Raw genomic sequence first — 12,753 nt, 5'->3', positions numbered from 1 at the left:
TGAGTTTGTGCTCAGGCTCGGGGTGGGAGTCCTTCCCCGCGCAGGACGCCCGCCCGGGGCGCGTGAGGCCGGACTACGAGTCCCGGCATGCACAGCCGTACGGCCTTGTGGGACTTGTAGTTTGCCGGGCGCGCCAGTCAGCGCGTGGTGCGAAGCCCGGAACTACGACTCCCGAAGGCCTGCGCGGCCGGCCCCAGAGCCCCGCCCCGCGGCCGGCCGCCTGCGGCGAGGCCTCCGAGCTCCATGGCGGCGCCCCCGGTCCCGGGCGAGGCGCCCCGCTTGCCTCCGGCGCCCGCTGCGGCCGGAGACGGGCCCGACCGGCCGCCGGAGAGGAGCGAGACCGCGTGCGAGGACCGGTAGGCGCGGCGCGCCGAGCTCGGGCTGGGGGCCGCGCACGCCCCCTCGCGTCCGCCGCGGGGCCGTGGGGCGCTCGCTGGCCGGCGGGGCTCTGGGCGCGCGAGGGCGGCGGGCGCCCGCCGTGGGAGGGTCCCGGCCGGGCGGGGACACCGAGCGTGCACCGCCGCGCCCGGGGGCCCGCGCTCGCGGCCAAGCCTGCGGACAGAGCGGCTTCTCCGGAGGTGGCTTCGGTGTCGGTCCCGAGGGGCGGGAGCGTGACCTGGCGCTCCGCGGGGGGCCGGCCCTGCCTCCGCTCTGCTCCTCGCCAGCGCCACGGCTGAATCCGGGTGCCTTCGGCCTGCCCCCTGCCCCCGGTGGGGCCGCGCCTCGAGGCTCGGTGGAGGCTCTGCACGAGCCTGGAGTGGGAGGGCGGAGCGGGGCCGGAGCCGCCCGTGACCCCGTCCGTGACCCCCGCCTTGACCCCCGCCGGTGACCCCACCCGTCGCCCCAGCGGGGGAGGTGGAAGGGGCCCAGAGGGAGCGGGCTCCTGCCTCTGGGTGGGAACTGCCCCGGAGGAAGGCTCGCGACAGCCCCGGGGTCGGGGGGACCTGGAGGACCTCTCCGAGGCAGAGGTGCTGTGTGCCTGGGCTCCGCCAGGATGGTCTGGGGGCCGGGGCGCCGCTGTGTGCGCAGGGAGAGGACCGAGCGAGGGGCGCCCAGAGGGGGTGCACACCTTCCCGGCCCAGAGCGACTAGATGGTGGCCTGGGGTGGCTGAGTCTCGCAGCCCTGAGCGGCTCGGCCAGGCTGAGTCAGCCCCAGATCGGAGAGGGCAAGGCGGGAGGCGCCCTGGAGAGAAGCACTCCCTGAAGACATGGGCCGGTGGGCGCTGCGTCGAGTCCCCACCCCGTGTGCGGAGCCAGGGAGTGGGCACACGTGCCTGTCATGGGACCCGGGGAGCCAGAGGTCCCAGGAAGGGAGCCAGGGCCCGGCAGCGGCACTGTGGACTCTGGCGTGCTTCTCCAGAGGCCCCGAGGGCGTCCGTCCTGGCACTGCCTCTGGGCGTCCCGGTTACTCCCCAGTGCTGGTATCCTGAGCGCTGCCCCACAGGCCCCACACGCCCCCCGCGGGCCCCAGAGCTGGTCTGGTCGCATCCGGGTGTAGGTGCCCACGACGGCGGCTGCATCCGTGTGCTCCGTCCGCCGCGCCGGTTGTGTTTCGTCTGTTTGCTCCCTAGAGGGTCAGGGACCTCGGACACCTTAGCGCTGGGCAGGCTGGCAGATAAGTGAGCGTTTGGGGGAGGACGGTGAGCCCCTCAGGCAGTCTCCTGGTGCAGTCCAGGTGGAGATGGGTCTGAAGCTGTGGCGGTGGACGGAGGCCCACCGGACCCGTCCAGAACGCAGGATCAAGCCGATTCTGCAGGCAGGTTTCCAGGGGGGTGGGGGAGGGGTCATGCAAGTCTCTGGAGCCTGTTTGAGCCCCTGTAGGGCTGTAGCCTCCCAGCCCCCCCAGTTTCTCATCTGTCCTGAGAAAGCCCTGATACCTCTCTGGCCCTGAGCTCGTCTGGGGTTCCTGGGGCCGGGGCCCAGTGGATCAGCACCTCCCTCCTCCCTCTGGCCTCTACTTACTCATCCGGCAAACTTCCCTAAAGCCGGCAGCGCGTCGGGCACCAGTGGCCAGCTGTGCTGCCCTGCCCGGGACGGCTCCCACCTCCGAAGTGTCCTGGGGGCCAAGCTCTTGTGGGCAAAGATGGAGAGTTCTGTCCCGCTCCAGGTGCCTCTGGACAGGGAGGCAGACTCACCCTTCTTACCTGGGCGGCCGGGAGAGGCTGCTCCTGAGGCAGCGTCCAGGAGTGGCCCCTCTTCGGGTGTGGGAACCCCACATGGAATTTTCTCTTCCCTGAGCCTCCATGTCGTTGGGAGGAAAGCTGGGAAGGAGGCTGGGGACTTAGGGACGCAGACCCTCGACCCTCGACACTCTGGCTGAACCCATTCTCCCTCCTGCTGCCAGGCTGGAGACCGGCTGTGTCCCTGGGCTGACGCTGAGCTCCACGTGGCCTTGGGGACCGGCTGGAGCCTACCCCTGGAGGGAGGGAGGGGCGGGCTGCTAGAGTTTCAGGTTGTTTATGCCTCTAGAAGGCACCTTGGGGCCGAGGGTGTGACAGTCAGCAAGGCTTGGCTGCCAGAGGGTTTCCGGGTTTTCCTCCTGCGGAGGGTGAGGAGGGGGTTGGTCCTCCAGTCCCAAGCCGGCCTGGGGTCTGGAGATTCTTGCCCCGGTGTTCTGGGGGAGGTGCACCACGGTCCCCAGCAAGCCTGGGCCAGCAGTATACCCGCAGGCGCACAGGAGGGGCAGTTCACACCCAGGGCTGGCCTGAGCTCGGCCAGGGCCCCACAGCCGTGTTCTTTCCGGCAGGGTCAGTGCTATTAATACCAGGAGAGCTCACAGCCCCCAGCCAGCTGAGCCTCTTAATGCCTGTGGCCTCAGCCTCTGAGGCGGCGGTGGGTCCTTTTCCTTCTGCACGGGGCTCTTGCAGCCCGTACTCTAGCTCCTCATCTGCGGGGCCGCCGGCCCACCCATGGGGGGGCAGTTCAGGTGGCCCCTGAGCTGTCCTGGGGGGCTACTGTGGGCCTGAGGGACACAGTGGAGGTGTTCCTGTACACACCTGGGATCACCCTGCTGTCCGCTGTCCCGTGACCCAGACATGAGCAGCCCCCCAGCTTACCCTGGCATCAGGATCTCGGGGTGCTGGGCCCTTGGAGCAGAAGGCAGGTGAGTGGCAGGTGTGTGGTCTCCCGTGGCCATGGCGAGGCGACTGCCTCTGCTGGGTCTTGGCCGCTCGCAGCCCTGTGCGTCCTGTGTCTAATCGACCTCAGGAGTTCAGCAGGCCAGGTGGGTGCTCTGGAGGGCCCAGGCTGGGCTGGCCCCAGGAGGGGCTCGTTTTGCTTGGGGCTGTCTGTTACAGGCGAGTCTCTGTCCGTTGTGGCCCCTAATCCTTCGGTTTGAAGTTACCTTTTGTCGCCGTAACCAGATGCACGTCGTCCACCTGGGGATTGGGAAAGGAGATCTTGGGTGCGACATTCCCATTTCCAAGGTCGTGTCGTGAGAACATGGGGTGAGGCTTGCTCTGAGGTCACAGCGAGGCTTCCTTCCTCGCTCCCAGAGAGAGCCGGGGCTTTGGAAAAGGCAGTGGAGCTGGGCTTGGCTGCATACCCAGCCTGACACGGTTCAGACCCATCACACGCCCCAGATGGGGCGGGTTTCTGGCAAAGCTCTCTCTGGCCTACTTTCCGCTCTTCCTGGCGCATGGGCGCTCTTCCCGGGGACAGTGTCTGCCCCGGGCGGTCGGCAGCAGGAGCCTCAGAAGTCGTCAGTGGTCGTGGCCGTCACTGGCTCCGCAGGACCAGGAACACTCACAAATAAGGATTCAGAGTTTCCTGTTGGAGAGGCCGGGCCACTGCCCTGGGGTGAGAAGCAGGGCCCGTGGCGGACTGCGACTGCGCGGCGGCCGGCTGTGAGGGACGTGTGAGCTGCTGAGGCCCCTCCTTCGCAAGCCGGGTTGTCCACATCAGAGTTTTCAACCAGAAGGCACAGGGGAGGGGGGCGGGGGGCTGGACTTCGTTTTCTGCCCCCCCCCCCCACCCCGTCACCTCCAGGGCCACCGTGGAGCCCTCCTGCTGCCGCCAGGAGGTCAGTGCCTGGGGGAGCCCCGAGGCCTGCAGGCCCTGTGTCGTCAGAGGAGTGTTTCCAGTGCCTGGAGACGCCCCTGCGCGTTCCCTCCTGCCCCCACCCCTGCCGTGTTCATCTCCGGCTTAACTGAGCAGGAATGTGGGGGCACCCCCGGGGCAGCTCCATGCTGGGCAGAGTCCCCCCCACACTTCTGGGTGGCAGTGCCAGACTCCAGAGCTGCACAGGTGACCCCGAGCACACAGACTGGCCAGTTACATCTGTTGCTGTCCTGACAGCACGGAGCCACGACGGCCCTGTGTCGCCTGTCCCCCGGGATGGTGCCCTGTGGTTCTGTCCCGTGATGCCTGGTGTCTCGCTGCTGGGACTGGGCCACAGCTGTTCTCGCGGCTCTCAGGTGCTGCTGGTGTGACCTGTCTCACCTCCAGCTTTGACAGGTTCCTTCCACTGCCTCCTACCCCCAGACACACAGGCACACCGTCCTCCTCGCCCTGGGAAACAGCCGGGACTCCGGGAGGGCTGCGCAGCGGGAACATCGCGTTCCCGAGGTGGAGATGCCGGGGCCGTTCCAGACGCAGGAAGGCTCCCCCATGGCCCTCGGCGGCTGGCGTCGCCCTCGTGGGCGGGATTCCTGGCACCCTGTGGCCTCGCGCTGCTGGGTGTCGCAGGCTTGGTCTGTGCTTATAAGACATTCGAGGCAGCAGGATCCCAAATCCTCGTCCCCGGGGCGGTCGTGTCGGCGTCTTGTTCTGTGTGTCCTGTCCCGCTCGGACACTCACACGAAGGTGTGTGCAGGGAGCCCGCGAGCTCTGACGCCTGCAGAGCGGGTCCGCGAGGGGACGCTGGGGCCAGCCCAGCCCCTCTCTTGTGCGGGGCCACGAGCGCCTGCTCTCCAGCTTGTTCTGGCCGCGTGCGTCTCCACAGTAGGCTCTCGTGACCCAGCCCGTCCGCTCGGACTGAGGCGGGCGTCTCGCAGATGCTCGCTCCCCACTGGGCTGCTCGGCCAGACTGAGCCGCCTCAGACCTGTCCCTGTTGGGACTGAGGCGTTGGGCCTGCAGTCACACCGAGCCCCCTGTGAGCTGACGTGGACGTCAGCCTGTCACCGGGTGCGAGGGGCACAGCGCAGGCCGGTGCAGGGCTGCCAGTGCCTCCGCCAGGTGGGGTTTCCTGGTCGTGGCTCCTGGGGACGTGTGCCGTCTTGGTCTGCGGTGTGCGGGACAGCAGGAAGCAGAGGCTGCTCTGCGGGTCTCCGAGCCCAGGGTCTCTCTCCTGCACCCATGGCCTCCACCAGCCTGTTCGGCTTTCCGGTCAGCAGTCTGTCTGTCTGGGAGCCTCTCCCGGTGCGCCCCGCAGGGTGGCAGGGGTCGGGTCTTCCGGGGAGTGTTGTGGGAGGGAACACAGTCCTCGACGGGGTCCTGACTGGCCCTGCTGTGCCTCTCGCCCTCTGAGGGGCCCCGGGTGGCTGTCCTTTCCCTCACTGCCATTTGCTGTCCCTCTGGACGCGTGTGGACAGTGACCAGCCCAGGCCAGGAGCCCGTGGATGGGCTGCCGGTCACTTTCCTTCGCACCGCTTCGGCTGCTCGCCAGGCCCGGGTGCCTGCGTCAGGGATGGGCCCCGGGGGATGGCGGCGTGGCTGGCCTGGGGCAGAGGCAGGCGTGTCTTCCCCTCTGCAGCAGCAGTGCCGAGTCCTTGGACAGGCTCCTCCCGGCCGTGGGCGGCAGGCGCTCACCCCGGAAGCGCACCACCAGCCAGTGCAAGTCGGAGCCGCCCCTGCTGCGCACCAGCAAGCGCACCATCTACACGGCCGGCCGGCCGCCCTGGTACAACGAGCATGGCACACAGTCCAAGGAGGCCTTTGCCATCGGTGAGCAAGGCGGGGCCTGCGCCGAGTGCCCGGCACGGTGCTGCTGACTGGAGCTGCCACGGGTCCCTGGGTGCCGTGGAGAGCTGGGGGGAGGTAGGGGGGTGGGGGACGCGGCAGGCAGAGTGTCGGCGTGTGGGGGGAGCACACCCCTGGAGCCAGGCTGGGGGGCCGGCCCTGCTGCTCTTGCTCAGGGTCGCTGGGCCCCTTTCCGCAGGCCTGGGAGGTGGCAGCGCCTCCGGGAAGACCACTGTGGCCAGGATGATCATCGAGGCCCTAGACGTGCCCTGGGTGGTCTTGCTGTCCATGGACTCCTTCTACAAGGTGAGGAGCGCGCCTGTGAGTGCAGGCCACACCCACGGAGGGCCTGGAGGCCCCGCCCCGGTCTCCCGTCTCCAGCAGGGTGTGGAGAGGCCCACGGAGCCCCCGATCCCTCCTGCCGCAGGTGCTGACCACACAGCAGCAGGAACAGGCCGCCCACAACAACTTCAACTTCGACCATCCAGACGCCTTTGACTTTGACCTCATCGTGTCCACCCTCAAGAAGCTGAAACAGGGCAAGAGTGTCAAGGTGCCCGTCTACGACTTCACCACCCACAGCCGGAAGAAGGACTGGGTAGGCCTCATGGGCTGGGGCTGTGCGCGCCCGCCTGGGAGCACAGCAGGCGCCGCGGGCGACTGGCTGCACCATCCCTTTGCAGAAAACACTGTACGGGGCAAACGTGATCATCTTCGAGGGCATCATGGCCTTTGCTGACAAGGCGTTGCTGGAGGTGAGGACGGGGCTCAAGGCTCACGGTCCTCCTGGGGATGTCCGTCCCTGCTTCTCCGTGGTTCTGACCCTAAGTTCGCCTCCTCCGAGCCGGCCGAGCCGCTCGCTCCGTCCTATCCCGGTGGTGCAGTCACTGTGTGTTGGGTGGGGAACGGCCGCTCCTTGGAGCGTGGGTCAGTGACATTGGGTGGAGCAGACCCACCGCTCCCACAGGCAGAGTGCAGTGCCCTGGGGGGGGAGGCGGCCTGCGGAGGGGCTCACTCTCAGCTGTGGGTGCAAAGCCCTGGGCCAGTGCCTCGACCTGTTCTCATGCTTCCTCACCCTCTTGTGTGAGGCGCCTCTGCGGCTCTCAGGTCCCTGCAGTGGCTGCGGTCAGAGTGACCTCTCTGAGGTCAGAGTCCACAGTGGCGTGCACGTGTGAGCAGTTGCCTGGGATGGAGGCAGCCTCCTGGGTCGGTGCCTTCGGACCCCCGAGAGGCGTGCACAGCAGCAGCCTTCCCGCCAGGCCCTGCTGTGGGTGGCTGCCTCTGCCACCCGCCCTGAGAACCAGGAGGGAGGCCTGTGCTTTGGTCCTTGTTCCTTGTCGTTCTGAGGCCAGTAAGTTTGGGCTCAGGCTCAGGGAACCTTGTTGACTACCAAGCAACTCTCCAAGCCCAAGCGCTATGGTGGGGGAGGTGAGGCGGGGACAGTCCCTGTGCCCTGGCACGTGTAAGGGCATGTGGACAGCTGGCACCCCACGGAAATGCTGCCGGCTCCCTCCCGCCTGTGCGGCCAGGGTCTGTCCAGTGCCCTTGACTGAAGCCCGGTGGACAGTGGCCCGCCCCCGCTGAGTTCCCCACGACTGTGCACACTGCCCGCCAGACCTGCAAGCTGCCCCGTGGGCCTGGTGTGGTCCCAGGCTGGTGCCATGCTCTGCTCAGCACCTCGCCGTCCCCGTCCAGCTCCTGGACATGAAGATCTTTGTGGACACAGACTCTGACATCCGTCTGGTGCGGCGGCTGCGCCGGGATATCAGTGAGCGTGGCCGGGACATTGAGGGTGTCATCAAGCAGTACAACAAGTTTGTCAAACCCGCCTTCGACCAGTACATCCAGCCCACGATGCGCGTGGCAGACATCGTGGTGCCCTGGGGTGAGCCTGCACACCCGCCTGCCGTTGGGCGTGTGGGCAGGAGGGCCCTTGGTCCCCCGCGTGACCCTCCTTGCCTGTCCTGTCCCAGGGAGCGGGAACACGGTGGCCATCGACTTGATCGTGCAGCACATGCACAGCCAGCTGGAGGAGGTGAGCCAGCTGGGCCAGGCCCTCGGGCCCCTGCAGCCCCCCGGGCCCTCTCCCTGCTCCCCGACTCCCCTGCTGCTGCTCGCACCGCCGTCTGCCCTCCCCCGCCCCTGTGTGTCCATTGTCCTCTGCCCTGTTCCGGCGTCCGGTGATCCGGGCCTGCTCGCTCAGCCCCAGCCCTCTGTGTGGGCCAGAGACTGCGTGGGGTGCCTTCTGGGCCTCCTGGCCTGAGCTGGGCCTTGAGTGGAAGGGTGTGCTCCTGTCCCTCCCAAAGCTTCAGGGGACTTTGGGGTTTTAGCGCTGAGTTCCACATCCGGGGCGCTCCAGGAGGGTTGCCCCAAGCTGAAGTTACGTGCCCTGGGCTGGCCAAGGGTCCTGCCCCTCTGGGCAGGCTTCATAAGGGGGTGTTGGAGGCCTGAGGAACGGGGCCCCAGGAGCCCAGGCTCGTCATGCCCCATCCAGAGGGTGCCCAGGCTACGGGCCGTAAGAACGGGCACCCTCCGGTGCCGGGCGGCTACCTGGGACTGTCCCTGGGGACGGAGGCAGGTCCTTTCCCGGGCGGGTGGGCCTGGCAGGTTGAGGCGCACAGTGGCAACGGGCTGTGCTGTCCGGCGACGGCGAGGTGAGCCGCGCTGCCGCCGCTGACACACCGCCCCCATTCCCTTGTGTCTCCCCGTGTTGCTGCCGCAGCGTGAGCTCAGTGTCAGGTAAGACTTCCCAAACCCGTCTGCACCGCCGGAGGCACTTCCAGCATCCACAGGCAGCTCGGAATTTGGGGTGTCACCTGGGCAGGTGGGAGGGTCCTCTGGTGTCACGCCCATCCCCCGGGGTAGCCCCGCCCTGGGCAGACGGATGGCTTGGTGGCCCCCACCCTGCTTGTGTCTGTCTTTGCTGGTAGCCGAGGAAACAAAGGCACAGAGAGGTTAGGGCACTTGCCCCGGATCACACAGTGCCCGGACCCTGGTCAGACCTCTCTGGAGGCCTGTCCCCCACAAGGGGGGCTGGTTGCACGGGGTCTGCCATCAGAGGGCACTGCTGCCCCGAGCCAGCACGGCTGGGTCCCCCCACGTTAGTGCTCAGTAGGCATGTCCCTCAGCAGCCAGAGGGTCCTCTGCCGGACCTTAGGCTCCAGCCTGGGTGCCCCCAGACGGTGAGGCCCCAGCCCCCGACCCCCTCCTCACGCTGGCCCTGAGAGCCCGAGGGGAGCTCTGGACGCCCCAGGAGAGAGCGGATGGAGCGCCCACCCCACAGAGTGCCCCGCACTAGTGACCTGCCTGTAGCCGGGGCTTTCTGTGGAACCGGGGAGAGTCCGGAGAGTCGGTTCTGTGAACGGGAGAGTCCCGTTCACGCTTGGGAGCCCTGGAGCGGGTGCCCTGGGAACGGGCCCTGCAGTGTGCTGCCCTCGCGCGAGTCACCGCCGGGCTTTCATCCAGACGGAGGCACCGGCAGGGCTCGCCCTGCCGGGTCCCCGGGGCAGCCCTTGTCTTGAGCATCAAGTTTCCAGGGTGGCAAACTTGAAAGAACACCTAAGCGCGCGGCCTCTCCACGGTCCGGCCAGCCCAGGAAGTGGGACTGGTGGGCGCGCGGTGGGGCCCGGCGGCGGGGTGTGGGCAAAGCCTCCCGGGTTTCCCTGCCACCTGCCTCTCCTCGCCCTCAGGCCAGCTGGTGGCCCCGGGGACTCGCCCCCCTGCTCAACGGTCTTTTTCTCTTTGTTCTCTTCCTCGTAAACCCTTGGGTTTCCTGCCCTGTTCCCTCCCTGAACACTCTTCACCTGGCGAGCAGAGGAAGCTGCGCTGGGATATGTGAGGACAGAGTGCGCGCTGGTGGTGCTGCCGTGCTGTGTGCGCTGGGGGCGGGGGGTGCTGCTCCCGCTCGCCCCGCCCCGCCCCGCCCCGCCCCGCCCCGCCCCGCCCCGCCCCTGCCCCCTCCGCCCCGGGGGAGGGGGTGCTGCCGCGGGGCTGGCCCCGGAGGGGGCCGGCTCTGCCCGCGTCCCCTGTGAAGGGGCCCTGCCTGCCCTGGAGGGGAAGGGTCAGGACGAGGCTTGGCCCCGAAGCTCAGCCGTTCCCGAGAGACCGGTTCTGGGGTTGGGGACCAGCCGCCCATCGTGGGGGCGGAGGGTCCTTCGCTCGCGCTGCCTGGTCCCCTTTGGCTTCCTGCGGGCCAGCGCAGGAGGGGCTCCGGGCTCGGAGGGGAGGCTCGCGGCTCAGGCCCTCGCTTCCCCTGATGGTCAGCCGCTGCTCAGCCTCCGCCCGGCGGGGGTCCTCGGGCCGGGGCAGGCCCCCACCTGCACACCTCTCTGTCCCCATCACGTGCGCCCCGCCCCCACACACAGTGTCCGGCGTGGGAGGACGGGGCTCCGGGAGGCGACACCCCTTCTTGAGTCCCCAACCACTTTGCGTTCCCAGGGCCGCGCTGGCCTCGGCGCACCAGTGCCACCCCCTGCCCCAGACGCTGAGTGTCCTCAAGAGCACGCCGCAGGTGCGGGGCATGCACACCATCATCAGGTGAGGGCCGTGCAGGCGGGGGGGGGGGGGGGCTGCGAGGCGGGAGGCCCGGCGGCCCCGCTCAGCCCGCGCGTTCCGCAGGGACAAGGAGACCAGCCGCGACGAGTTCATCTTCTACTCCAAGCGGCTGATGCGGCTGCTCATCGAGCACGCGCTGTCCTTCCTGCCCTTCCAGGTGCGGGGCGGGGGCGGGCGGGGTGGGGGTGGGGGTGGGGAGCAGGCGGCGGCTCCCCGCGCTCAGCAGCGCCGCACGGCCTGTGCGCAGGACTGCGTCGTGCAGACCCCGCAGGGGCAGGACTACGCGGGCAAGTGCTACGCGGGGAAGCAGGTACCCGCTGGGGCGCAGCCCGGGGACACGGGGTGGGGCGGCCGGGGAGGCGGGCGGTCCGGCCGGCTCAGCGCCCCCCGCGTGCGGGCCCCCAGATCACCGGCGTGTCCATCCTGCGCGCGGGCGAGACCATGGAGCCGGCGCTGCGGGCCGTGTGCAAGGACGTGCGCATAGGGACCATCCTCATCCAGACCAACCAGCTCACCGGGGAGCCGGAGGTGCGGGCGGCGCCGCGGGGCCGCGGGGGGCGCGGGAGGGGCAGCTCCGGGTTGGGACCGGCCCTGACTCGGCGCCCCGCAGCTCCACTACCTGCGGCTGCCCAAGGACATCAGCGACGACCACGTGATCCTGACGGACTGCACCGTGTCCACGGGCGCGGCGGCCATGATGGCGGTGCGCGTGCTCCTGGTGAGTGGCCGCGGGGGCCGGGGTGGGGGGCAGGCCCGGTCGGCATTGACCGGCCCCTTCGGGCGCAGGACCATGACGTTCCGGAGGACAAGATCTTCCTGCTGTCGCTGCTCATGGCAGAGATGGGGGTCCACTCGGTGGCCTACGCGTTCCCACGAGTGAGAATCATCACGACGGCGGTGGACAAGCGCGTCAACGACCTTTTCCGCATCATCCCTGGCATCGGTGAGGCCGCCCGGGGCTGAGCAGTGGCGCCCGCCGGCCTGCCGGGCCTGAGTCCCCACCACAAGGGCCTCCTCCTCTCCACAGGTAACTTCGGGGACCGCTACTTTGGGACGGACGCGGCGCCCGATGGCAGTGATGAGGAGGAAGTGGCCTCCGCGAGCTAGCCGCCCGCCTGAGCCTTCCCGCCGTGCCACCCCCAGGGCTCTTGTGCCTCAGGGCCCTGCGCAGGGATGTCCTAACTGATTTTAATTAAGAAGGATGTTACCGCTGTAACCTACTCTATACGTTTTATAAAATAAAGTTTGGGAAAAGGAAGCCGTGCCTGGTCAGCTGGGGGCACTCACTCGGGTGCTGTCCTGCCTGAGACCTGGGCTCGCGGAGTAGCCCCAGCGCCCAGGCCGCAGGGCCACACGGGGAGGGAGTGAGTTGAGGAGCTCAGAACCTCTCCTTAGCCGGCCCAGAACTTGCGGTTCCTGCTCCTGCACTGGGCTTCCCCTACAGTCTGGGCTCAGTGTCTGTATTTGGGGGGTAGAGCTGGGGCCCACAGCTCCTGGTTCTGCTAGATGGGCCCCTTGGTGGCCCCCTGGTCTGGACCTAGGGCTCTGGGTCTCAAGAGGCGGCCTCTGCAGCCACCCACCACCCCCGCCCCCACCGCCAGTTTGCACAGTGCGGGAACCAGCGGAAATCAGCGTGTGGGCGGCTGTAGGAGGGAGTGGCGGGTTGTCCCTGCTGCGGGCAGGAGCCTCACTTGCAGGGGAGATGGCCACACAGTGTCCACGGGCCAGCCGTACCGTTCAGGGCCAGAAACCCACCTCCAGCTCTGCCTTTATTGCTTCTGCAGCTCCCCCCAGACAGCCTGTCCGTGGCGGATCTGCCCTGGGGTGGGGGGTTTGTGCATGGTGCAGAGTTCCGGGCTGCCGGGAGTGGGCAGTCCTGGCTCCCTACCCCCCTGTCGTCCAGACCTGGGTCTTGCCTCTTTCCCGCCCGTCTGGTCTCCTTGCACGCCCCCACACCCCAACAAAGGCCATGTCCTGGAGAAGCTCGCGGGGGCGGGGACAGGAAGTCACCCGGTGGGGGCCAGGCCAAGGGCAGGCAGACATAGGCAGGAGGCTTGTCCAAGGGGTGGCCAGACACCGGGGGCAGAGAATCCACACAGGGCCCAGAGGTCAGCAGGAGGAACTTCTCCTGCCGGAGCTGGTGAGTGGACCCCTCCCCCACGTTCCAGAACCCCTGCTCCCTCTGTCCTGGTGCCCTGTGGTGGGAGCCTGGCCGGACCGGCTTGGGAGGGGTGCTGGGACCCTGAGGCTGGGAAGATGGCTTCCTGTCACGCCAGGTCTTCCAAATAAGGAACAGTTAC

General features: G+C 68.4%; 1 protein-coding gene and 1 long non-coding RNA gene across 12 annotated transcripts; one reads left to right on the top strand and one right to left on the bottom strand.

Annotated features, from left to right (window-relative positions):
* The first annotated feature begins 73 nt into the window (after window positions 1-73).
* On the top strand, window positions 74-11,711 carry UCKL1 (uridine-cytidine kinase 1 like 1). Of its 10 annotated transcripts, none has more exons than XM_059407470.1 (15): window positions 74-356; window positions 5,694-5,884; window positions 6,099-6,205; window positions 6,327-6,497; window positions 6,583-6,654; window positions 7,595-7,784; window positions 7,873-7,934; window positions 9,714-9,733; window positions 10,337-10,435; window positions 10,517-10,610; window positions 10,701-10,763; window positions 10,859-10,981; window positions 11,064-11,171; window positions 11,240-11,396; window positions 11,481-11,711. In XM_059407470.1, exons 1-15 carry the CDS (start codon window positions 244-246, stop codon window positions 11,558-11,560), a joined length of 1,650 nt encoding a protein of 549 aa, XP_059263453.1. In that variant the 5' UTR covers window positions 74-243; the 3' UTR covers window positions 11,561-11,711. The 10 variants fall into 10 exon arrangements, 9 of the variants coding, with proteins under 9 accessions (XP_059263453.1, XP_059263454.1, XP_059263452.1 ...); XM_059407471.1 differs by lacking the exon at window positions 9,714-9,733 and adding an exon at window positions 8,622-8,638; XM_059407473.1 differs by lacking the exon at window positions 74-356 and adding an exon at window positions 2,458-3,103.
* LOC132022134 (uncharacterized) lies at window positions 1,663-5,193 on the bottom strand. Of its 2 annotated transcripts, none has more exons than XR_009405529.1 (3): window positions 3,057-5,193; window positions 2,145-2,261; window positions 1,663-1,750 (listed from the first exon to the last, which is right to left on the bottom strand). It is a non-coding gene; the product is annotated as an uncharacterized LOC132022134 (long non-coding RNA). The 2 variants fall into 2 exon arrangements; XR_009405530.1 differs by having other exon boundaries at window positions 1,676-1,750; window positions 1,963-2,261.
* Window positions 11,712-12,753: the final 1,042 nt, after the last annotated feature.

This window comes from Mustela nigripes, chromosome 7 (genome assembly GCF_022355385.1).
Source record: "Mustela nigripes isolate SB6536 chromosome 7, MUSNIG.SB6536, whole genome shotgun sequence".
Classification (NCBI taxonomy): Eukaryota; Metazoa; Chordata; class Mammalia; order Carnivora; family Mustelidae; genus Mustela; species Mustela nigripes.
The sequence above is the reverse complement of the archived record's forward strand: the minus strand, read 5'-3'. Positions and strand labels throughout refer to the sequence as shown.